At 32.2% G+C, this 25,039-nt stretch overlaps 4 protein-coding genes across 10 annotated transcripts; 2 read left to right on the plus strand and 2 right to left on the minus strand.

Annotated features, from left to right (window-relative positions):
• Positions 1-3,126: 3,126 nt before the first annotated feature.
• LOC116347192 (RAC serine/threonine-protein kinase-like) lies at positions 3,127-17,944 on the plus strand. 6 transcript variants are annotated; one of them, XM_031777700.1, is made up of 13 exons: positions 3,127-3,545; positions 3,621-3,898; positions 12,921-12,967; positions 13,141-13,195; positions 14,468-15,414; positions 15,491-15,630; positions 15,741-15,766; positions 15,844-15,877; positions 15,982-16,145; positions 16,215-16,577; positions 16,651-17,058; positions 17,139-17,383; positions 17,509-17,944. In XM_031777700.1, exons 5-12 carry the CDS (start codon positions 15,089-15,091, stop codon positions 17,223-17,225), a joined length of 1,548 nt encoding a protein of 515 aa, XP_031633560.1. In that variant the 5' UTR covers positions 3,127-3,545; positions 3,621-3,898; positions 12,921-12,967; positions 13,141-13,195; positions 14,468-15,088; the 3' UTR covers positions 17,226-17,383; positions 17,509-17,944. The 6 variants fall into 6 exon arrangements, with proteins under 6 accessions (XP_031633560.1, XP_031633561.1, XP_031633563.1 ...); XM_031777701.1 differs by having other exon boundaries at positions 3,716-3,898; XM_031777703.1 differs by having other exon boundaries at positions 3,127-3,898; positions 14,537-15,414.
• Positions 11,025-14,373, minus strand: LOC116347189 (the record flags this gene model as incomplete). The annotated part of the gene is made up of 3 exons (XM_031777696.1): positions 14,298-14,373; positions 11,474-12,311; positions 11,025-11,404 (listed from the first exon to the last, which is right to left on the minus strand). Coding segments are annotated over exons 1-3 (1,294 nt in total), but the record flags the coding sequence as incomplete, so codon positions are not given.
• Positions 17,945-18,277: 333 nt separating the features above from the next.
• Positions 18,278-23,108, plus strand: LOC116347190 (ATP-dependent DNA helicase DDX11). 2 transcript variants are annotated; one of them, XM_031777697.1, is made up of 6 exons: positions 18,278-18,507; positions 18,566-18,949; positions 19,149-19,203; positions 19,266-19,700; positions 19,785-20,789; positions 22,319-23,108. In XM_031777697.1, the coding sequence occupies exons 1-6, from the start codon at positions 18,347-18,349 to the stop codon at positions 23,000-23,002; spliced, it is 2,724 nt and encodes a 907-aa protein (XP_031633557.1). In that variant the 5' UTR covers positions 18,278-18,346; the 3' UTR covers positions 23,003-23,108. The 2 variants fall into 2 exon arrangements, with proteins under 2 accessions (XP_031633557.1, XP_031633558.1); XM_031777698.1 differs by having other exon boundaries at positions 18,578-18,949.
• On the minus strand, positions 20,771-22,098 carry LOC116347191 (DNA-directed RNA polymerase II subunit RPB3). The gene is made up of 3 exons (XM_031777699.1): positions 21,488-22,098; positions 21,219-21,248; positions 20,771-21,142 (listed from the first exon to the last, which is right to left on the minus strand). Exons 1-3 carry the CDS (start codon positions 21,996-21,998, stop codon positions 20,853-20,855), a joined length of 831 nt encoding a protein of 276 aa, XP_031633559.1. The 5' UTR covers positions 21,999-22,098; the 3' UTR covers positions 20,771-20,852.
• Positions 23,109-25,039: the final 1,931 nt, after the last annotated feature.

Below are 25,039 nucleotides of genomic sequence, written 5' to 3' on the forward strand. Positions count from 1 at the left end.
AAACTTACAAATTACCCTTTACATTTACCAAATTTTTTTTCTCTGTGCGGTGTTACATTTCAATAAACTCTCACGAGAAGACTCACATTCATTCTCGGACATTCATATACATATTAACAAACACGACAAAAATGGAACTAGAAAAAAAAAGAAATTCGCTTCACCTGACTTTCTGTTTTTCTGATTTTCGTTTTTCTTTCCAATCATATAAATATAAAATAGGCTTTAAATGTACACAGATAAGCATAAAAGCATTATGATTAAATGAAATATTCCTTTATTTGTTACTTCCGAGAGTCAAGCGCAATAAGGGCACACTATATAAACGCCATCTATTAATAACCGACTAACTACAATGTAAATCAAACGTATCTGTTTCCTCTTTTTATTTACTCCCTTCCTCTCTCGCTATACTTTTACATTGTAGTTAGTCTGTTTTACAAAGATGTCGTTTCTGTGTAAGATGTGTGACGTCACAATGTATTTATATGGATAGCGCTCGACTCTCGGTTACTTCATCAATATTGTAGACACTAAAAATACATTGACACAAAAATGTAGCTGCAGATAATAGGTCACGCTGAAAGTTTTTTATGTAATAATCTCGCTTTGACACGATGGCAATTTGCTTTTGAATTGGATACATAGATGATGCTATACAATCCAATCGAATTGCCATTGATAAAATTCTTAAGATATAACTTAATCATAAGGGATCTAACTTTTTCTTTATAATTGTTTATCCTTCGCCCCTTCTCCAAATCACATGTATACATTGAGAAATCGAAAACAAACAAAAATTTTGCTTTAATATTATAATAAATTGACATATTCTCAATAGTTTCTCTCTTGAAATTCTTTCCCTTTTTGTATGGAAATTTTGTTGTGAACACAACAAAACAAATCTATGTCTCTGTTCAATAAAACATATAGTTTGCGAGAGGCAACGCGTAAAACAAAATTACTTGAATCATTTTCCCGATGAAAATTAAACCAGAAATTAAAACATACACACAGAAATGAATATCGCTATGAAAATAAATAATGTAAAAAGATTTAAAAATGAACAAGATATATGTAAAATGACAATGAGAATGTAATAATTTATAAAAAATAAGTAAAACGATTAAGCAAACAAAGTATAACTGAGTATGGCGAAGTGCAGTGAGATAAGAGACAATGGATTGAGAACAAATTGAAAATAAACAAATAAAAATAATTTGTGCATCAAACAAAAAACCAATTAAATCAAACCATTTATGGGTATTATTTTTTTCAAAACTTTTGAATCAAAAGGTAAGGTCTTCTCTTAATAAATCTGTTTCTCTACTATTTTTACTTTAAAAAAGTGAATCTGCTGAGATGTTCACAAAAAAAAAAAATTGTTGTTGTTAAAAAAATAACTGATTATTATGAAATTAGTGTTGAAACCCTCTCACAAAGTTCTTAAAATAAATTGGAATTATCATTTTCCACCTGGAACAGGTAAAATATATAGCGTTTTGCATGTAAATAATTTGAGCAAAAATGAAAATTTCCCTGAAAGTACCTCAAATATCCATTATATCGACATTTAATAAGTGCATATCATCACTTTTGACCATAAATCAGCTGCTCAAGCTCGATTCGGAAGAAAATAGAACACAATTACTTTTCCGCACACACCTAGTGTGTAAGGTAAAGTATTGGAATCGGTCGAAAAATTAACACCCTCAAAAAACATGTTTTCTGGGTGTTTTAGGGGCCGGGGAACACGAATCTAGCGTTTTTTCGATGTCCGAATGTATGAGCGTGGTACGCTGTACGCTGTACGCTGTACGCAAAAATTTGTTAACACGATAACTTTCAAACAAGAAAAGTAATTCAAAATCTGACTTCACAGGATGATTGGGGGTGCCGAGGAATAGAAACCATTAGATTTTGAGCGACTTTGGTTGACAGAGTGAAGTGTCATGTCTGGTGTGATGCCCATGTCCATCCATGGGAAAAATTCAATTTTTCTTCCAAAAGTGATATTTAATGTATACTTAAACACTCAAAAATATGTATTGAGGGGTTTTTGGGTACGAGAAAACCGAATATGACGTTAGTTTTGCGATACAATCAACTTTCGAAACACTTTTCATACAAAAAATTCAAAAAATTTGGATTTTTGTATGGAAGCCATGCCTGTATGATATCGTAATGAGCTGAAACTTTGCACAGGTTATTTTTATCATACAAAAATACCATTTCGAGAGTTTGAAGACATTTCAACGCATATTAGGGGTACCTCCCGAACAAAAATTTGGTTTGGATTTTTCGCTCAAAAACGAAATTTTGTATGGGAAGTACCCTTAATATGCATTGAAATTTCTTCAAACTTTCAGAATGTTAACTTTTTGTGAAAAAAATAACCTCTGCAAATTTTCACAAGATTACGATATCATATAGGCATGGCTGCGATACAAAAATTCCCATTTTTAGTAGTTTTTGTATGAAAAGTGCTTCGAAAATTATTTGTATCGTAAAACTAATGTCAGATTCAGTTTTCTCGTGAATTCTTTGAGTAAAAGATTTGTAATAAATGCATGTTGTGGATCACGTTGCGGAAAAGTTCATCTTACGGATGTAAGACATTTTATTTTTATATAAGACTTTTGATTTTATACCAAAAATTGGAAATGACAATTTAAATTAGCCCAAAACTGTATAAACAACAAAAACATGATGGTTTTTCAACACCTTATGACATTTGCTCAATTTATATGCGCAGGGCTGGTCAAATATCAGCCAACTGAGTTTCGATGCAAAACATAAAAAATATATGAAATATATTCTTGAAACAAAGAACCAAGATACAAAAAAATAAAAATAAAAAATAAACATTTGATTAAAATAATAAAATCATTTCGAAAATAATTTTGAATGTATATTCAATCACAATCAATGGCAATGGAATGTGGATGAACGCATGAACAACAATATTGGTTGAATACTTGCACGATACAAATATACAACCAAAACACTTCACGAACGAGAAATACAATAACATGGCGGCAGATTGTTTTTCTCGTTTTTGTGTGTCGTTCATTCGTTCGTTTGCGTTTGTTGCTTTTATTTCTTTTTTAGTCTATGCTTGAACAAGGGCCATTGGTACGATGTACATGATGCGTCTCTGCCACACATACAAACAATTACGGTAGCTTCATAGCTTCAATATCGAAGGAAAAATTGTGTGGTCAATGTAAAAATTCAGTCTAAATCAATTTCGCAATGCGAGTAGTCGCAAAACCATAAAATCAAAATCCATTTATGCATATAGTTCTTTTTTTCAGTCGGAATGTTTATAGTGGCGTTTTAAGAAATATATATTGTATAATTTATTGTGTGGAGTTCAATAAAAAACGTAAACAATTGTCAACGAAGAAACAGTTCTTAATTTGTGTGTTTCCTACGAAAATATTTTTACTGCTTAAACGAAAGGCAAACGGGAAACAAAAATGAAAATAACACAACAGAGCAGAGTGCAACAAATTAATGAAGTGACGATTCCATAGACAAAAGTAAAATTAAAATAAACAGATAATTTTATACGTATTCGTCTATATTCTCTTCTATGTGCATTATTTCTTGTTTAGTGAAAATAATTTTGCGAAATTATTTCCGCTGGAGTAGTGTAAAAATACAACTTACTTTTTCTGTATTATCTGAAAAATATACTGAATTTACAAAGACAAAATAAAAACAGCTACAAAATTGGATATATTACGAAAATTCATAAGTGCCAAATAAAGTATAACTATCGCGGTAGATGAAATAAAAAAACACACACACACACACAAAAAAAACATATTAAGCACAAACTAAGAAAAAAATGTTTGGAGAAAAATTTAAAAACCAAAAATGAAAAATTGAAGTAAGTATGTACAATTTTTTAATGAAAAAAAAAGAAAACAAAGGTAATATAAAAGATTTTATTTTTTCGTATTTACACATAATGCACAATTTTCAACGAAATTTATTTAACGGAGAAAATATAAGGGACAACCTTCAATGACTTTCAATTCTAGGTACCGTTTTTAGGTTGTTTAATTAATGTGTGTATTTATTTGTTTTGAGAAAATAAATCTGAAGTATGTACAATTTTTTAATGAAAAAAAAGAAAACAAAGATTTTCATTATTTGTAGACATTATGCAAATTTTTCAAAAATAATTATTTAACGGAGAAGAAATAAGGGACAACCTTCAATGACTTTCAATTCTAGGTACCGTTTTTTAGGTTGTTCAATTAATGTGTGTATTTATTTGTTCATGTTCATGTATTTATCGTAGTTTAACTAGTTTGAATTACTTATCAATCCAGTTCATACCAATAACTAATCACATTCAAATATTGAAAAAGAAAATATTTGTGATGTAATTCTGGTGAATTTATTAAAAAAATTAACAAATCAAACGTGTTGTCATTGTATTGTGTGATTCAAATGCGTATGTTGCGTAAAGCGCGCCATTTTGATGTATGATTGTGTTATTGAACGTTTGCGTGTGTGCTTGTGTATACAAAGGCAATATTCGACATGTATGTAACCAGTTTGTGTGTTTGTAATTTCGACATAATACAGTATACTGCAAAGTCTTTGCTTTTTTTAATATTCTCATTTTTTTAGGTTCTATTTGTTGGTTTATCATCGCTTGGGCCTATAAATATGGTATTCTGTGTCGTGTTTTGCTGATCAAATGTTACAATTTTACACTTACAATTTTTCATTGTCATTTTGTAATCTTTTTTTTCTTTTCTTTTTAAGGCCTCCATTTTTCCGAATAGTATAATATTTTTTCATGCGTAATAATATAAACTTTGAAAGGCATGGTTTATTATTATTTTTTTCTGCGTCGTTTGTTTATATCATCCAAAAAGATCTCCTCTTCTTTCCTTTATCTATATGTAGTTTCAATATTCTGATTCTCGATCAATCTATTTCAATTTATTCTTTGGGTGTTTACTAGTTTTACGTATCAAATATGGCTATGCGTTTTTTTCTAGGAACGAACGCAATACAAATCTATGAACAGACGAACAAACAAAAACATATGAAAGTTCGTGGACGTGTCATTATATCGAGATAAAATACACATATTTTGACTTATTTATTACGTATTAGTACTGCACTGCTCAATAAATATTCATTCGGTAAAGTAGTGTCAAATTTTGTATGAAATCTATAACGTTATGATTTGCATTCGCAACTTATGCAAACGTCACATGTTAATCTTGCATCTTCTATGAGAACGTCGAACATTTATTTTCAATTTAAATGGATTTTCCGTCGAAGATCTATACCAATTTGTATCCCATCAAATCATGATTAGCAATCCAATTGATTTCGTATATATTTTCTCATCTCTTCAAAGCAAAATAATCTTCTCTTACTAAACAGAAACTGTATTGTTGTGAATAAATTCGTGTGTTGTTTTCTTTCTCAAAAGAGAACGACGTAAAAGCCAACAAAATAATTTCCCGCGCTATGAAAAAGGGACTTTGATAGATTTAAACAAAGTTTATGTATATTTACATATGTTATTTCATTAATTTGACAACTCTGCGGAATAAGCGTCTGTCGCACGCCGATGAGTGAGTTAGTATGTTTCGATCGTCAAACTTCAAGCAAATTTCGTTCTGGCAAATTCATTTGTTACGCATTACATTTTGTACTCCCCACGAAAGAACTTATATGCGTGCTGTACCCGCGTCGATTTTAGCGTCTCCAGTCGCGGCAAGAACGACTCACATATTGCTCACATCTGAAATGCTCTCACACATATACAGTTACCCTGTACATGCAGTGAAATTCGGTGGTTTTTTTATTTGTTCGCTAGATCGATGAATGAGTGTCCTTGAAGAGGTTTGAACTCTAGTGACTAGACGACTGTAGTGCGTGTGTGAAACACGCGCTTCGGTGTAGAACTTATTAGATACATTTAATTTTTAATCAAATAAAGAAAAGAACACATCATATGTTGATTCTCTATTCTTTGAAGAAGGAAAAAATAACACACGAGAAGTGAATTGATATTTTACTTTTCCGCACACCTAGTGTAGGAAAGGTATTGTATTAGGCCAAAAGATTAAAGTCACCCCAAAACATGTTTTCTATGCATATTTCATGTAGAAAACACGATTGGAGATGATTTTGGGGCATATTAATGTGCGTCGCTGTGGCGTGCAAAAGTTGTTAACACGAATAATCTTCTTCCAAAAACTCAATTCAAATTCTGACTTTACAGGATGATTTGGGACTACTAGGAGACGATTAGCTTTTGAGCAATATCTGTTGACCGGTGTAATTTTTTTTTGGTCCGGATGGAGTACCCGCAATCCATACATTTTACTTTTTTGATTATTTTTCAACCATTCTGGTGACACGATGGTTTCGTGCTCAGACATTTAAAATCTGACTTTACGGGATGATTGGGCACTACGAGGAATAGATCTGGTCAAATTTTCAACGACATTGATTGATCGGCGTAAGACTTAGACTCTTAGACTTATGAGAAAAATGCCTTAAAATGATACCGTAATGATTGTGGTACCGTAATGATGTGAAACTTTGAACATGCTATTTTTTTTTGATTGAAATTTCTTTAAACTTGGTGTGATTATTTATTTTGATGAAAAAATAATATTCACAAGTTTTCACGGTGATTTAAGTTACTGCAACCATACGTAGGCCATCATTTCAGTTTATTCCCAAAATTTCGGTTCCATGCGGAAAAGTCAGCTTGCGTACGTAAGCCTCTTTATATTAATCATTGTATTTGCTTAACAAAAAAGATGCTTTTGCGTTATTGATTTGCACACCACCTAATGAGTCAACTATAGTTCATGCATATATTTTCATTTTTTACCAAACACTTATATTCGAATGTATGAAAAAACAACATACATTTGGGTCATTGACATATCGTTTTTCAACCAACACGTGTAAGAGTAAAATGGATAATAATATATAGAAGCGTCATTTGTTCATTGTTCTCTTTGTTAAATTTTGTTGGAAGAACCAACAAAACTTTTGTTGTTTTGTTTTTTGTGGATGCTCATTGGAACAGTACTAGATTCAATTCTAATATGATAATGTTTAACCTCAATTTCTGTTATTATTATTTTATTATTTTTACGACACGGCTATATAAGCTTCCTTTGGATTAATAGAATAAAAAATAGTGTCACCAACAAAATGCCTTCGATATGTTGATACATGAAATATTATCAGGGTTACATTCAAGTTAACATATGTAAAGAAAGTTAGCTTTGTGCTTGTGCCACAGAGTTATATTCGCTCAAACAAAAAAGAAAACAAAAAAGAAAAAAAGAAAACAAGTCGTTGTGTATACAATAAAATGTCTTACATCCGTAAGATGAACTTTTCCGCACTGTGATCCGCAACATGCATTTATTACAAATCTTTTACTCAAAGAATTCACGGGAAAACTGAATCTGACATTAGTTTTACGATAAAAATAATTTTCGAAGCACTTTTCATACAAAAACTACTAAAAATGGGAATTTTTGTATCGGAGCCATGCCTATATGATATCGTAATAATGTGAAAATTTGCAGAGGTTATTTTTTTTACAAAAAGCTAACATTCTGAAAGCTTGAAGAAATTTCAATGCATATTAAGGGTTTTGTTTTTGAGCGAAAAATCCAAAATTTTGCTCGGGAGATACCCGTGGTTTGGTACAGGTGACCCAAAAAATTTCTCTTATCATTCTGAACAACACTATAGTGCATTATAGTGCATAATTTAAAAAAAAAATTAGCATTAAATTGGGATCAAGAACCAGTCTGGGTATAGATAGACGGGGGTGTATATAGGGGATAAGGGGTTTGGGTCAAAAAACTAATGATGCCAATCGATAGAGCACTGAAAACTACCTTGGGTGTAGGAACACACCCAGGGGGTATTTCACCCTCAATGACCTTAAATTGGGGTCGGCGTATAGGAACCAAAAGGGGGGTAAGGGGGTGTCAAATGATGCCAATCGATTGGGAATCGAAAATACCTTAAATTTAGGGGGGGTATTTGGAGGGTAGTTCTCCACCCCTAGCCCTTAAATCGGATCCTATATATATTTTTGGGATAAGAAAAATAGGTAGCCCCAAAATGTGAGGAGGGGTCGGTCGGAGGATCTAAACCAATGATGCCAATCGATAGAGCACTGAAAAATACCCCGGGTATGGGAGTAGGGTCATGGATGTTTTTCCACTCCAAAGACCTTAAATATGAGTCTGAAGTTTCAAACCCGAACTCCCCCCTAGGGGGGAGGGTTACGAGAGGGGGTCAAAACCAATGGTGCCAATCGATAGATCATCAAAAGTTACCCTAAGAATGACCATTTTCTGAAGATGCATTTCCAGTCCAAAAAACCTAACTGAGCGTTGGGAAAAGTAACCCCCCACGTGCGCATGTATGCATTACGATATCATACAGTCATGGCTTCCATACTATTGCTATTTATTTATTCACCGTCTGATCACAGACTGAATTTAACACACAATTTATACAATGTCGTTCACAATGAAACACCACCCGATCGAATATCCAGCTACCAGCCTTTTCGACTTCGGAGCAGCAGATATCGATTGTGTTCACTGTTTTTATTTCTATATAATACATAATGTTAAAAGTTAAATTTTTCAATGGTCAAATATCACATTTTCTAATTTGACAATATTGCTTCTAAAAATGTGTCTTGATGCCGATTCTAAAAATGTTTCCCTTATCAAGTTAAAATTTCTACAAGCTACGTAAAACGGCTGATTATGTGCATAATCAGATGAAAATGCCCTAACTCTAATCAGTTCTGAATTTCCCAAATTTCTTTGGTTTTCGTCATATTGCAGTCTTGTATATACAATTTTATTTCTAAGTGAACTAAACACTATTTTACCCAAAAGGAGATCATAAATTAAGAATACAGAGGCATTTATACGCCGTCTCCAAAGCGGTTGAATATTTAACACATTACATCTAAACTGATACGGTGGCAACACAAAATTTTCATCTCTCTGGTAAACAAATCTCAATGTCCATATCACAAAATCTTTCTGAATTGACTCTATTTTATTGGAATGGATACGGTGGTATGGTTGCCATACAATACTCGCGTACTCTAGCTTTGATCTAACTAGTGCACAGTATAACATTTTTGCAGATTCAATCGTGAACTTATTCTTTAATGTGCGTTTAATAAAACCCATTGCCCCATGTGCACTGGCTGTAATCGGGTCGATGTGATTGACAAATGTCAGCTTAGTGTCAAATACAACTTCCAGATCCTTGTGTACAGGGCTTTCAAAAGTGGATTTTAAATCAAAATCAAAAATAAGATCATTTGATTTGATGTACACTATTCAAATAAATCAAATCATTTGATTTTATTTGGATGGACGTGTATATTTTAAATCAAATGAAATGATTTGATTTATTTGAATAGTTTACATCAAATCAAATGATTTCAATTTTTATATTTATTTGATAAACAAATCAAATCAATCAGAATATATTTTAAAACATTTTTTCCATGTACAATTCATTTTGGTCACACTTTACACATTCGGGAGCTACTAATCGCTAAAGCGATGGAATTACCGATAGCTGAACACAATCTCGGTATAAATGAAAGAAATGACCCAGATGCGAATTCGAATGGTACTTTTTTCTGCTTATATTATAACTTATATATTTTTTTATGTTTCTTCACCAAATTGATATGAAATAATATTTATTTCAGAAAATAAAAAGTTCAAATACCGCTTCCCAAAGAAGAACTCATCCATTCAAACTGAATTAAATCGCGAGAGTCTAATAAGGGTGCAAGTCACAACTTATTTGAGAATTGAAGAAATCGAGCATGAAAACGACCTTTCACAACTAAGCGATTATCCATACATTCGTCATTTGTTCATCAAATACAACGACTTTTCTCATTTGCGAGTAAAACAAAATACTACTTAATCCGTAACAAATTTTCATAAAAAAATCTTTTTTTTTTTCAGAGATGATTTTGGGACCACAGCGGCAGTCTATGAACGACGATATGTTCGAAAAATTATTAATTTTAAAAGACTGTAAAGTGTGACCAAAATGAATTGTACATGGAAAAAATGTTTTAAAATATATTCTGATTGATTTGATTTGTTTATCAAATAAATATAAAAATTGAAATCATTTGATTTGATGTACACTATTCAAATAAATCAAATCATTTCATTTGATTTAAAATATACACGTCCATCCAAATAAAATCAAATGATTTATTTGATTTGAATAGTGTATTTCAAATCATGATTTTTTCCATGATTTGTTGATTTTACAAATCATTTGATTTCAAATCTGAAAGCCCTGCTTGTGTATGTTGATCCGTTCAAATGCATGTTGGCCGTTATTTTCAATACACCAGTCACTCAATTGATCGATAGCATTTTGAAAAATGATGGCTTCAATGGGCGATTGTATGGTTCTGATTAGTTTCAGATCATCTGCAAATAATAAAACAATTGCATTTGACACGGTTTCGACAATGACGCTAATAAAAACAATAAAAAGACAAGGTCCTAAGATACTTCCCACTGGTACTCCTGATGGCACAGTAAAGGTCTGTGACCTTCTTTCACCGATTTCAACAAACTGTGTTCGTTTTGTCAAATATCCATAGATCCATTTGACAATCCTTCGTCCGAATCCGAATCCCACCAGCTTCTGCACTAATTTTTTGTGGTTCACACGATCGAATGCTTTCTCAAAATCGGTGTACAGCACATCAGTTTGACATTTTTTGACCATAGAGTCTATTGTGAAATTCACCATTTGCAGCAAATTTGTCGATGTTGATCTATTTTTCACGAATCCATGTTGATTGTGGCTGATTTTCAAATTAACAAATGTTTCGATTTTGTTATACACAACAATTTCGAATAGTTTGGCTATTGTCGGTATTATCACTACTGGCCTGTAGTTCAAAGCACTGCTCTTTTTACCAGACTTGTATATTGGCACAATTCTGGAATTTTTCAATGCTCCCGGAACGTATCCTTGATGCAACGATTTACAAAATAGTGCTGTTAATGGTTTCGACAATGTGTGCGCGCAATTTTTCAACATTTTCGGTGAAATACCATCCGGACCTGCTCCCTTGTTCACATTGATCGATTTCAAAGCCCTTAAAACATCGACTTCTTTGATGTTAATGTCAAACGATAAGTCTTCACATTCACTCAGAATTTGGTCCAAGTCGATTCCGTCGCTTCGAGTATACTGACTTTTGAAAAAATCAGCAAAGATTTCGGCTTTCGATGTGTCTGTCTTCGCAGTTTCATTGTTGTATTCAACAATAGCCGGAATATCACTTCGTTTTCTTCTATCGTTCACAAATCACCAAAAGTGTTTTGGATTTGATCGAATTTGTGATTGTATGCGGTTTATGTACGACCTGAATAGTTGGCTTTGTAACTGTATGAACGAATCTGTGATGGTGTTATATTCGCCGAAATTGCCAGTCTCCCTTGCTCGTTTATACGCTTTTCTTCTGATGTTTTTCAAGTGTTTCAATGGTTTTGTGTACCAAGGCGGATCGGTGCTTTTTTGTACAGTGATCTTAGGCACAAATAAATCGATCGCCTCGTGTAGAACATTATCAAAAATTTGAAATGCATTCTCGAGGTCATCTATTCGATCCATTCGTGACAAAGTGTCTTTTGTAGCGAAGAATTCGTTCATCGTATCGAAATCAACCGAGTTGTATGCTAATATTTGTGATAATTGCGATGTTGTGTGTTCAATTTCATCCATTGTTATTTCAATTTTGATAGCTTTGTGCCAAATGTCCGATTTTATCAATGGTCTTGTTGATTCAATCAGTGACATTTCATAGAACTTGTTTGTGAACACAAGGTCCAGAACATTGCCAGCTTGATTTTCGACATTTGACAATTGGTGGAAACCGATATCGAACATCGTTTCAAATACGGCTATACCACCATCCGTTGACACATTCGTTGGCAAATAGTACTCACCGTCATCTGCTTTGATCCACTTAATATCCGGCTGGTTGAAGTCACCGCACACTAATACAATGTCATTATCATTGAAAGGGATCAACTTTACAATTTCGGCGAATTCCAAAAGTTTGGCTGTCTCGTGTAATGACCGAATGTACACCGAAAATATAAAAACATTACACGAATCGAGCACAATTTTTACACATACGTGTTCAAGGCCACTATTCTCCGAAAGAGTCAATTTCTCACTGATGAATTGGGTTTCAACTGCGATTAAAACACCACCACCGTCACAAAAAAAATTTTTGAAATTTTTGTATGAAAAATGTGTCTAAAGTTATTTTTATCGCAAAACTAACGTCATATTCGGTTTTCTCATACCCAAAAGTGTTTTTTTTAGTGTTTAAGAATACATTAAATATCACTTTTGGAAGAAAAATGGAATTTTTCCCATGGATGCCCATGGGCATCACACCAGACATGCCACTTCACTCTATCAACCAAAATCGCTCAAAATCTAATGGTTTCTAATCCTCGGCACCCCCAATCATCCTGTCAAGTCAGATTTTGAATTACTTTCCTTGTTTGAAAGTTATCGTGTTAACAAATTTTTGCGTACAGGGTACCACGCACATACATTCGGACATCGAAAAAACGCTAGATTCGTGTTCCCTGGCCCCAAAAACACCCAGAAAACACATTTTTGGGTGTTAATTTTTTTATTGATTCCAATACCTTACCTTACACACTAGGTGTGTGCGGAAAAGTAAAATACAAATTTGAGATATTTTCCTGTTTTGTGCGTAAAATTAAATTTCATTGCGGAATTGAATACTTCTTATAAATTTCTTTTTTTTTATTAATTTCACGAAATAGCATGGCGCATCCAGACCTTGTCAGTAATTTTGGTTTAACTATAAACGGTAGGTTCTTCAAAAACTTATTATATTTTCTCTAGTAAGTCTCTTTCAGTTATTTTATTGTAATCTTCAATCCTCAAATTTCTCTGAAAAAAAGATTTCAATAATAAACTCAAAAGAACTTGCTATAACATACTATGAGATAAAATTTGAACTGTCCTTTTTTCGTCTGAAAGCCAAAGCCTGAGATATTTGCAAAGATGAATAACTTTCAAGTAACTAAAAAAAAAGGTAATGAATGGATTAGAATTAGCATATGTAACATATGAATCGTTGCGGCGAAACAGTAGCTCTTATTTTTCTCCAAATAATACTGCAACATGAAGTTTTTTTCACACGGTTTATTTGTTGTAATACAACAAATAAACTAATCATAAAAAACTTTATGTTGCAGTATTATTTGGAGAAAAATAAGAGCTACTCTTTCGCCGCAACGATTCATATATGTAATAAGTCTTGAGAGTAAATTCAGACTTTTGCCATTCGAACAACAAACACACAATATTAAATTCGTTTTTATTGGTATAAACTATAAACCTTTATTCAACCATTGTCTTCAATTTTTCTCAGTATGCGTCAAACCATCAAAATTTTCTGAATGTTCTGGACAACCGATTTGTCGATTTCTTCCAACTATCTCTCAATCCATGCAACCAATTGTTGCACGTTTCCAGTGCACCTTGGACCTTAAAGGAAAAACCTTAACAGAAAAAAATAAATACACATTTTTACGTGCAGATATTTATAATTTAGTGTTATTTTATGATAAAGAAACGATGTTTGAAATTTCAGACGTAAAGCAGAAAAAATAATTACATGCAGAAATTTTAACCAACGAATATTTGAGCAATAAAAATTATTTGTTTAGTGTATGTCTAGCTGCATGGTTTAATATAGTTTTCTGACATAAAGCAAAAATAAAAGATCTTTTCCCATCAGTTGAGACACTTTTCTGTAAATCTCTTGCCAAAACCGTTTGAGACACTTTTCCGTAAATCCAATTTTCATGCCATCGCAAATGTATATAATTGAATGGTCTGTGTTTGACGGTATAGTAGGAGTCCTGTTAAGTGTCCTATGTGCATTGGTTGTCAAAATTTTTGGTTTATGTAGCGCAATAAACGCCCAAATTTACTCTCAAGACTGTGAGAAATTTACTTTTTAATGCAGTAATGTGCAAGGGGGGTAGGGGGTTTACCCCCACGTGATATTGACGCAAAATATACATATTTCATATGAATGTGGGTATTGCGTCACTTGGGGGACTGCCGTCCCCCGTGATTACGTTGTAATAGTAGTTTGCCCCTAGGGTGAAGTAAACACCTGAATTTACTCTCAAGACTATGTGTAATGTGTATATCGCTTTTATATGCAACCGTTTTTAGTCGCATTTCGACAAGCGATAGCATTTCGATATGCGATCAAACAATAAATTTTTTTTATTCTAGAGCTTTCAATTTTATCTACAAAAAACCGAAAAAAAATCTTTTTAAAATTTCATAGGTTTCACAGTATAGTTTCAAAATCTGGATCGTGAAAATAAATTGAACTTTTTATTAACTGTTGCAACAGATCAATCAAACGATATAAAAACAATACAAGGAACAATACAAGAAGCTTTCGCTAATTTGCCAAATTTTAACGAAATAAATCAAGAACTAAACAAACTAGCAGAATTATTCAAACAACAACAACAACAACAACAACAACAACAACAACAAGTAGATCAAAAGTTTCAAAACTTATCAAAGGAATTAGAAGGAGTAAGCCAGGGAATTCACAAGACTTTGGCAAATTTTGTTGTATTTAAACAAGAACTACAAAAACAAAACACAACCCTAGCAGCATTATACGAACAACTACAACAACGACAACAACAACAACAACAACAACAAGAAGAAGAAGAAGAACTTAAGCATAAACAACTACAAGAACAACAAGATCAAAAGTATAAAGAAATATTAAAAGCTCTACAAGAACAACAAGATCAAAAGTATAAGGAACTACTACAACAACAAGACCAAAAGTATAAAGAACTATTAAGCGTAATACTAGATCGACTACCACAAAAATCCGAACAATAACAACCCCAAGAAGGAGAACCCAAAAAAAAAGACACCGAAAATGAATGAAGCATTCGGAGCAACGTCAGCCACCATTGCAAAAGAAGGCTGGCTATACAAGCGCGGCGAACACATCAAAAATTGGCGACCAAGATATTTCATTTTACGTGACGATGGTTCCCTAATGGGCTACAAATCGAAACCAGATGGAACAAATTCCGTTGAACAGCTAAATAATTTCACTGTCAGAGGCTGTCAAATAATGAGTGTAGATCGTCCAAAACCATACACATTCATTATACGTGGATTACAATGGGCAAACGTCATCGAAAGAACATTTCATGTGGAAAGTGAACAAGAACGACAACAGTGGATGGAAGCCATTCGGTAAGTTTGCTAACTACAGATTATTCGCTTTACAAAATATTCATAATAAAAATTCTTCATTTTAATTTTTATTAAGATATGTGGCAAATCGTCTCAGTGAAATGTGTGAGACAGCGATGTCACCATTCAGCTCAACAGATATGACTGACGTAGATATGGCCTCTATAGCTGAAGACGAACTTTCTGAAAAGTTTTCCGTTCAGGGAATTGCGACTGGTAAAACATTAAAAATTACTTACTTATTATTATTGATTGTTTTACGATTATTTTTCGATTAGTTTCGATTATTTTAAATTAATTCTTTTCTTTTGTGATTCTCCCCTTAGGTAAAACAAGCGGAAAAACTAAAATTGTATGTTTTGTTTATTTGTACCATGCATAATTATTGAAAATTGTAGTAATTGTTTTCGTAAAATAATTTTTCTATAGACTCTGGAAAACTTTGAATTTTTAAAAGTCTTGGGTAAATTACCTTTCTATTATTTAATAATTGTTATTGATTCTTTTTCGATCATTTGTCGATTATTTTAAATTAATTCTATTCTTTTTTTTGTGATTTTCCCCTAGGTAAAGGAACATTCGGTAAAGTGATTTTGTGTCGTGAAAAGTCCACTGAGACTCTTTATGCCATTAAAATGTTGAAGAAAGATGTAGTCATACAAAAAGATGAAGTCGAACACACACTAACTGAAAATCGAGTATTGCGATCAACAAAACATCCTTTCATTATTGTAAGAAGAAACGTAAACCAGCTCTTTAAAATATATTTAATAATCGATGTATGTTTTCATCACTTTTAGTCGCTAAAATATTCATTTCAAACGTTACATCGTTTGTGCCTTGTGATGCAATATGTGAATGGTGGAGAGCTATTCTTTCACTTGAGTCGTGAGCGTGTATTTACAGAAGATCGAACCCGCTTTTATGGTGCTGAGATAATCTGTGCATTGGGCTATTTGCATTCGCAAGGGATCATTTATCGAGATTTAAAATTGGAAAATCTATTGCTTGACAAAGATGGTCATATAAAAATTGCCGATTTTGGTTTGTGCAAAGAGGAAATAACATATGGTTCAACAACGAAAACATTTTGTGGTACTCCTGAGTATTTGGCTCCCGAAGTATTAGAAGACAATGATTATGGATTGGCGGTTGATTGGTGGGTAAGTATCGAGAAAAGGATCACTTTTAAATTATTCAATAATTACAAAAAATACTTCATTATTTTTTTCATAGGGAACTGGAGTTGTTATGTATGAAATGATGTGTGGACGCTTGCCATTTTATAATCGCGACCACGATATCTTATTTTCATTGATTTTAGTCGAAGAAGTGAAATTCCCACGAAATTTGTCACTGGAAGCTCGCGGTCTGTTAAGTGGATTGTTAGCGAAAGCACCGAAAGATAGACTTGGCGGTGGACCGGATGATGTCAAAGAAATTATGGCTCATGCGTTCTTTGCCTCAATTAATTGGAAAGAATTAGAAAATAAGAAAATTACGCCACCGTTCAAGCCCCAAGTCACTAATGACACCGACACCAGATATTTTGACTCAGAATTTACCGGTGAAAGCGTCGAACTTACGCCACCCGACAATTCAGGACCATTGGGTGCAATTCAAGAAGAACCGTATTTTTCACAAGTATTCACAATTTAATTATTATTTTTTTTACATGAATTAAAAATAATATATTTTAATATGATTTTCATTCTATCAAATAGTTCAGTTACCAGGACTCTGCATCAACACTTGGCACATCGGTGCATTTTTGTAGCTCAGCTACCGGCACCGGTATTCTAATGCAATAGATCTGTTAAACACTTTTTTTTTTCAACAAAATTTTCAATGTCATTCGAATTGTTGCTGCATAATTTCGGAATGGATATGGATTTACTAAGCTGAGAGTGCCTCATTGCCATTTTGGTTCCAAATCGAATGACAATTGCACCAAAACTTTTTAGACGAGGTACATTTTATTCATTTAGTCCTCTTTTTTAAAAAAAAACTGCTTTTCATTCTTCATATTTTTTTTAGATCTGATACATTATTTTAGATAATATTTTAATGGGAAATGAATTGTTCCTTTTACAGAAACTCATCACGGCAAGCAAATATAAGGCATCCAGTCAATTCTACATACCGAAAAAAAGAGGAGATACCAAGCGCCTGCCCGATCAAGACTCTTTTTATACAAGAGATAGTGAATCCCATCACCATCACAATCATATATCATCAAGAAATAACTACAAAGAAATCCTATATACACACACGCAAACAAACAAACACACACTTCCAAAAGTGCTAATATAAATTAATTTTAAGTGAGATAACAATGATAATTTAGCTTGGAAAATTTATTATTTGAAAGATAGAAACAAGGATTGATTCATCGACTACTCATAAGAAATGGAATTTTGTCTTAATGTTGACTTCAACCTTAAGTTTAGAAGAAGAAAAATACAAATTTATAGAAATTATCAGATACGTTTGTCAAAATGTCACTGTCAATAAATAGTTAGTTATTCTATCTCTACTGCGTTTCATTTATTATTATTTTTACCAAACAATTGATTGAATAATAGCCCATAATAGCATTAATACTAAGAAAGTGTCAAATAATTGGGTATCTTTTTACTCAACAGAACAAAGGAAACTTATTGAATTATTCAAAAATACTTTATTAATACATCAGTTATAATATTCACGTTTTCTTTGCTAAATGAAAGATGTTAAATAATAAAAAAAAAACATATTTTTAATGACTTTTAATGTGTTTTTGAAATTGACCGCGCAAAAAATGACAGCGTTATATTTGCGTACATTTTTTGTATAAAATGTCAATGTCAAAGGAAAAGCTTAACCTCAATTAACAGTGCTCATGTAAACGAAGCCGATCGTTTCATCGTTTGAAAATATACTTTATTTTGAAATGTTTGTTCGAAAACAATCGATCAGCTGTCCCAACTCCTTTCCATTTCCATTCAAACCGTATTCAATTCAAAATAAATTCATGCGGGCATTATATTCAGTGATTGAAAATCGTAAAATTGGTATATTTGAGTCACCAACTGGAACTGGAAAAACATTAAGGTAGGGGTAACAAGTATTTGATTAAAATTATTATTTGATTGTGGTGGCTTACTTACAGTTTAATGTGCAGTGCTTTGAAATGGCTATCAGATCACCATGAATTAAATCGAGTAGATCTAATGGAAACAATTCAAAATATGGAAAAAGAAATCAAAGCTGGCGAAGCAGAAAACGCCAAAAGTGATGATTGGTTGGCTGGTCAGTATGGTTTATTGGAAAAGAAAGAGCAATTAAATAAACTACAAGAACAATTGAAAGCAATGGACGAATACGATCATAAAATCATTGAAATGAGAAAAAAATGGAAAGACCAACTGAAAATAAAATCGCTTAAAAAGTTCAAAGAATCACGTTCAAATGATTTACTAGAGAATGATTATAACAAGACTGAACCAGTTGACAATGATGACGAATTTGTAATTGAAGACAACGATGGCGATGGGTAAGATTACTATTCCATTACCATAATTGAAATGTTAATCTGATCCAATCCTTCGATTCATTTTCCATTCTATTTTATTATCATCATTCACATTAATCTTTATACTTTCGTCATATGTTTCCATTACTTCCATTACTTATTGATTAATTTCCATTATTCCAATAATTTATTTCCATTTTTATTTTCTGATTAACCCTAGGTACGAGCAAGATGAAATAGAAGATTTACTAGAAAATCAGTTTCAAAATACAAAAGTAGTATTCTTAAATGCCATTTATATAGTAAGTGGATAATGGAAATTTTTGTTTTATTTTAGATTTATTTCTGCAGTCGTACACATTCACAACTATCGCAAGTTGTAAATGAACTGAAAAAGACCGTTTATGGTAATAAAATTCGATTGATTCAATTGGCGTCACGCCAACAGCTTTGTATAAATACTGAAGTGCGATCATTAAAGTCAAATGCTTTGATTAATGAACGTTGCTTGGAACTGAAAAAAAGAAAATCAAATCAAACTTGTTGCCAATCTACACAAACGGATCAAGAGGGACATGTTACAAAGAAATCAAAAGTGATGAAACCAAGTACGTCGTGTCCATTTTATAGCCAAGATGCTATTGCAAATGTTTCGCACAATGCACTCTATAACTCTGATTCAATTATGGATATTGAAGATTTGCTTCGAACAGCGAAAACTGAAAAGGGATGCCCTTACTATGCAGCTCGGGCAGCACAGGTCGATGCGGAGGTTGGAAAAATTCGTATTATTTTTTCTGGATTTAGTCACCCGTTCCAAAAACAATCGAAAAAAACACCACATTTTTAATTGCAGGTTGTGATGCTACCATATCAGATGCTGCTTCATAAAAAAACTCGCGAACAATTGGATATAAATATCAAAGATAGTGTTGTCATCATTGATGAAGCCCATAATCTTCTTGATACAATTGCTAGCATTCACAGTGCCGAAATCACCGCTGATCAGTTGCATCGCATCTATCAACAACTAAATGCATACAAAACAAAATATTTGGATAGATTTAGTACGAGAAATCTGCTCCGTTTAAATCAATTAATTTTCATAGCCAATCGATTCATGACGATCATGAGACCAACAAAACAATCTCAAATCGATGAAAAGGTAGAATTTACATCACAAATGATGCTAACCCATGAACTTCTCGATGATATTAATATTTCGTATAGTAATCTATTGGAAATTGTAAAATTTTGTGAAGAAACACGCTTGGCACAAAAAATCAACGGTTTTGCGCTACAATACGCTACTGTAGAGGTCTCTGTACAACCAAAATCCGATAAAAAAAACCCAGCACATTTATGTTATCTCCAGGAGTTGTCCCATAAACAGTCGAGTAAAAATCAAAACCAAACACAAAACCGAAATGAAGAATCAACATTGGAAACTGAAAAACCACTAGATAATACAAATCATTTGGGCTCAGCGTCTTTAATTCGAATATTTCTAAGTTTTTTGGAAGCATTGTTGGAAAAATCGACATCAACAGATGGTCGAATCTTAATTTCGAAACATCGAACAATTCAATCAAAAACATTTATGAAATACTTGTTATTAAATGCAAGTGAACCATTTGCTGAATTATTGAATGAATGTCGTTCTGTCATTGTAGCCGGTGGTACAATGCAACCCACAACTGAATTCAAGACACAGCTATTTCAAAACGTCATAGATCGAATCGAAGAGCACTTTTATGGGCATGTCGTTGCATCAGAAGCCATACTACCAATAGTGGTACCAAAAGGTCCCAGAAACTCATCATTTTTGTTCAATTATATGAATCGAGGAAACATGGAAATGGTAAGTTTATTTAGATCTCTGAATATGTTTATTTAAAGTACAAAGTATTTTTTGGTGGAAAATTTATGCAATTGCCAAGGCATCAGTTTGAGGTTCATGACTTAACTGTGTTTGTAAGTTTGACAATTTATTTTTGAGTGCCTTTACACCCATCAAAACGATATTTTCTGGTTTCAATGCACCACTTGATTCCACGTTCAAGAAGAACTTATTCGGTTTGGCTTCCCAATTAAATTCGGCTTCATATTGATCTTCTTCCAATTCGGTGTGTTCACTTTTCGGCCACTCGTCTGGCTTCGGATAGAGTGTGTGACGCATTGAATTATCTGGGTCATATTCAAATGAAACGCCGGCTGAAATTTGTCATAAATTGATATGTTAGTTTTAATGTTCATAGATTTATTCCATTTATTCTTAAAGGAAATTAACCTGTGGGATTCCATTTGGCGTGTTCCTTACCTTCAAATTAGTAAAAACAAATAAATATAAAGTTTGTTTTTTGGTTTCAATGGTGGCATTCAAATATATTTTAAAAAAAGTTGTGATATTGAAAAAAAAAACTGACATTCATGAATAGTTTTTCATTTGTGCACTCTGTGGGTAGAAACAAAGTTTCAAATCTTTCTGAATATAAAATCGAAATGCTTAAATTTCTTAAAAAATTTGAGTCAATTCAAGTTTCACGGCGTTATCCTTACCAAATCCCTTCTTTGCGTACGCACGTAGCTTTAATTCCTGTCCTTTTCGCAACTTGATGATTAGAATTTCTTCGTTGTTATCACCATATTCATTTTCTTCTTCCTCGCGACGTCGTGATGGCACTGGAACGACTCGTGGATCACTTGATTTCAAATCGGCCGTTGTGACATGTCGAGTTTGTTCATCATCACATTTCACGTCCAATGTAAATTCAACGCTACATTCGGTGCAAAAATCAATGCATGAACATTCACGAGTATTCTGCATTTGATCAACGACATCGTCCGAAATCAATGGAATTAAACCAATACGATGAGCCAGAAATTCATCAGCCAAAACCGTGGAGTTTGCTTCAAATTGAACCCAATCAATTGCCATTGTCGGCGTTTCAGCAATGAATATACGACGCAAGCTATTTGCAATGCTTAAATCGGTGTCTTCAATCACAAATTTAACATTTTCTTCGGATAGATCTGTAATCTGTACTGATGGTGTATTGGCATAAGGCATTTTTACTACTATTTTATTAAACTTTTTTTGAAATGAAATAATATTTTAAAGGATAACTTATTTTGATAGTAACAATCAAATACAACTTGCGTGCAAATGTGCGTCGTTTTAGATGACATTTGACAATTCTTGTATTATGACAGTGTGAACATAGGCTCGTTTACATTATATCAAAGAATTAACTTGAACGTCAATAGATGGCGTTATCAAAGAGTAATTGAAAATATGTACATTTTCATATAATTATTTTTTTTCACTAATTAAAAAACCTTTTTTTATTCTTCTTTTACTTATAATTTTATTCCATTCTTTCATTTCAGTTAGCTGATTTAACAATGGTGATTCAAAATATTTGTAGTGTTGTTCCAGCCGGCATTGTTTGCTTTTTCACATCTTACGATGTAATGGACAACTTTTATTATCACCTAATAGAATCCAAGTCACTTGAACGTATTGAAAAAAAGAAGAAAGTATTCAAAGAGCCTCGGTCCGGTGGCCATCAAACCGAAAAAATGTTGTCAGACTACACCAAAGCAGTAAAATCAGCTTCCAAATGTGTTGAAGCTGGACAACAAACTGGTGCACTATTGATGAGTGTCGTCGGTGGGAAGCTAAGTGAAGGTTTGAATTTCTCCGATGATTTGGGACGTTGTGTTTGTATTGTGGGGTTACCTTTTCCAAATAAAACAAATCCGGAATTGGCTGAAAAAATGAAATACCTAGATAAAATCTCTCTCGAGAACAATAAAACTGATAAAAGTGTCAAGACATTTTCAAGTAGTGAATATTACGAAAATTTGTGTATGAAAGCAGTGAACCAATGCATTGGTCGAGCTATTCGACACATCAATGATTATGCAAGTGTTTTATTAATTGATGAACGATATCAACAGGAACGCATCAAAATAAAACTTCCCAAATGGATCCAAACGTCATTACAAGTACCAGCACATTTCGGCGGTGTACAAGGCTCACTCGTCAAGTTTTTCAAACAGAAAAAATAAGCAACATTTAATTTAATTCTAACAAGTATAACGAATGTCTGTGCTTTACTGTTATATATTAAGAAAATAAATGAAATAAAACACAAAACCCAGTTTTCTCAGTAAATTATGGCATTTTTATTATTAATTCAAAATAATAATAAGTAAGGAAAACGTTTAAGGTCAAAATGCAAAAGGACATGAACTTTATTTCTACCATTTATAAAATCAAAAAAGAATTGTATCGCTCCAAAGTAAACCTGTACGATTTTTTATAAAACTCTTCTAAAGAATATTTATCATTATTTTTTATAAACAAATTAATATCATTTTCACACTTATTTTTAATTTCACATCAACATCAATGTACGTAATAAAAAAAATTAAAAATTTTGTGAGTTTTAGTTTTTTTTCTTAACTCAACATTTGTAACAAACGATCGAAATAGGAAGTAACGAATTTTATCTGAGAAAGAAAAAATGGTACATCCGATTACTTATGTTACAATTAATATTCTTATCATTTTGAGAGCGAACACGTTCAAGGCCAGCGTTTTTTCTATATGTCATCTTCTTAACTTTAACTCAGTGGCATTTTCAGTTTGGTCTAATTTGTTTTATTTGTTGAAATATACGGCTGATTTATAAACAATTAATCGCTTTTAATAACTTTAATCTGAAACTAGATTATATATTTATGGCTTTCTCTTGTAACAAACTTGCAAATTGGTTCGCGTTGATTTAAAACACACTTAAATTGAGTTTTATACAAATTGTTGAATATATAACTATTAGATTTTATTTCGCATATTTTTTGCACAAGTCAAAAATTTGCAAATATATCAGAAAGTTTTTGGAAAATAACAAAACTACAAATAAAATTTTATATTACAATATTTTCAAAAATGTATTGAATTTACTCAAAAAAAAAAACAATTATTTTCAAAAAATGTATGTATTTGAATCAAAATCGTTGTTTATTATATTTCTTATTATATCCGTCATTTCTGTGGAAATTCAAAAATGAATAGAAGATTTGATTTGATGAATGTTTACATTCAATGAGGTAATTGTGTTTAATAAACAAATATATAGTTCATTCAAAATATAAAGTTTGTTATTTGGTTTCAATGGTGACATTCAAATATATAAAAAAAAGTTGTGATATTGAAAAAAACTGACATTCATGAATAGTTTTTCACTTGTGCACTCTGTGGGTAGAAACAAAGTTTCAAATATTTCTGAATATAAAATTGAAATGCTTAAATTTCTTAAAAAATTTAAGTCAACTCAAGTTTCACGGCAACATTGTGGATATTTATTTACTAGTGTTTAAATGTCAATGTTATAGGTCTATAACAACAATTGTATGACCTTTCACATTCTCTCGTTTAAACAAGCCTTTATTTATCTTTTAAAAAATTCAGTTGCATTGAAAAAAAATTTCTTTATGCATATATATATATATATTGAATTCTATGGAATTCTAATTGTTTTCATAAACTAGAGTTCACTCATCATCATTTTCAGCAGTGAATACATCGTGCTAAGATATTAGTTTGTCCTATGCAGTAGCTGCTACTCAATAGGCGCTACGTTTCGGCTAAAGTCAGAGCTGCTCTTTATCGCTGTGTGTGTACTGTTGTATACTCACAAATGAATGGGTAAGAATAATCATGAGCTCCAAACTTTCTTTAAAAAAATACTGATACAAGACGATGAATTAAAATAAATGAGATACTAACTCGCGTTTAAAATAAATCTGGTACTTGAAAGATATTGAAAATAAAAGTGGTATGTATTACATTTATTTTCAATTTGTTCAAGTATCAAATTTATTTTCAATTCTGGCTAGTATCTCATTTATTTTAACTCATTTGTGCATTATACCGAGTCTCCGAGAGTTTCATATAAGCCTTCCCATGTAGATGGTAAAAAATCGTGAAAAATGAAAAAAATAATTAATTTTTTTTTCTTCGATTTACAAATACTATTCAATTTTCTGTACCATCTGGTGAAATCAGAATGAAAAAAATCGCATTCCTTATCACCCAAATCA

The sequence above is a fragment of the Contarinia nasturtii genome, unplaced genomic scaffold (assembly GCF_009176525.2).
Source record: "Contarinia nasturtii isolate CC-2019 unplaced genomic scaffold, AAFC_CNas_1.1 Cnas_scaffold_1718, whole genome shotgun sequence".
Taxonomy (NCBI): domain Eukaryota; kingdom Metazoa; phylum Arthropoda; class Insecta; order Diptera; family Cecidomyiidae; genus Contarinia; species Contarinia nasturtii.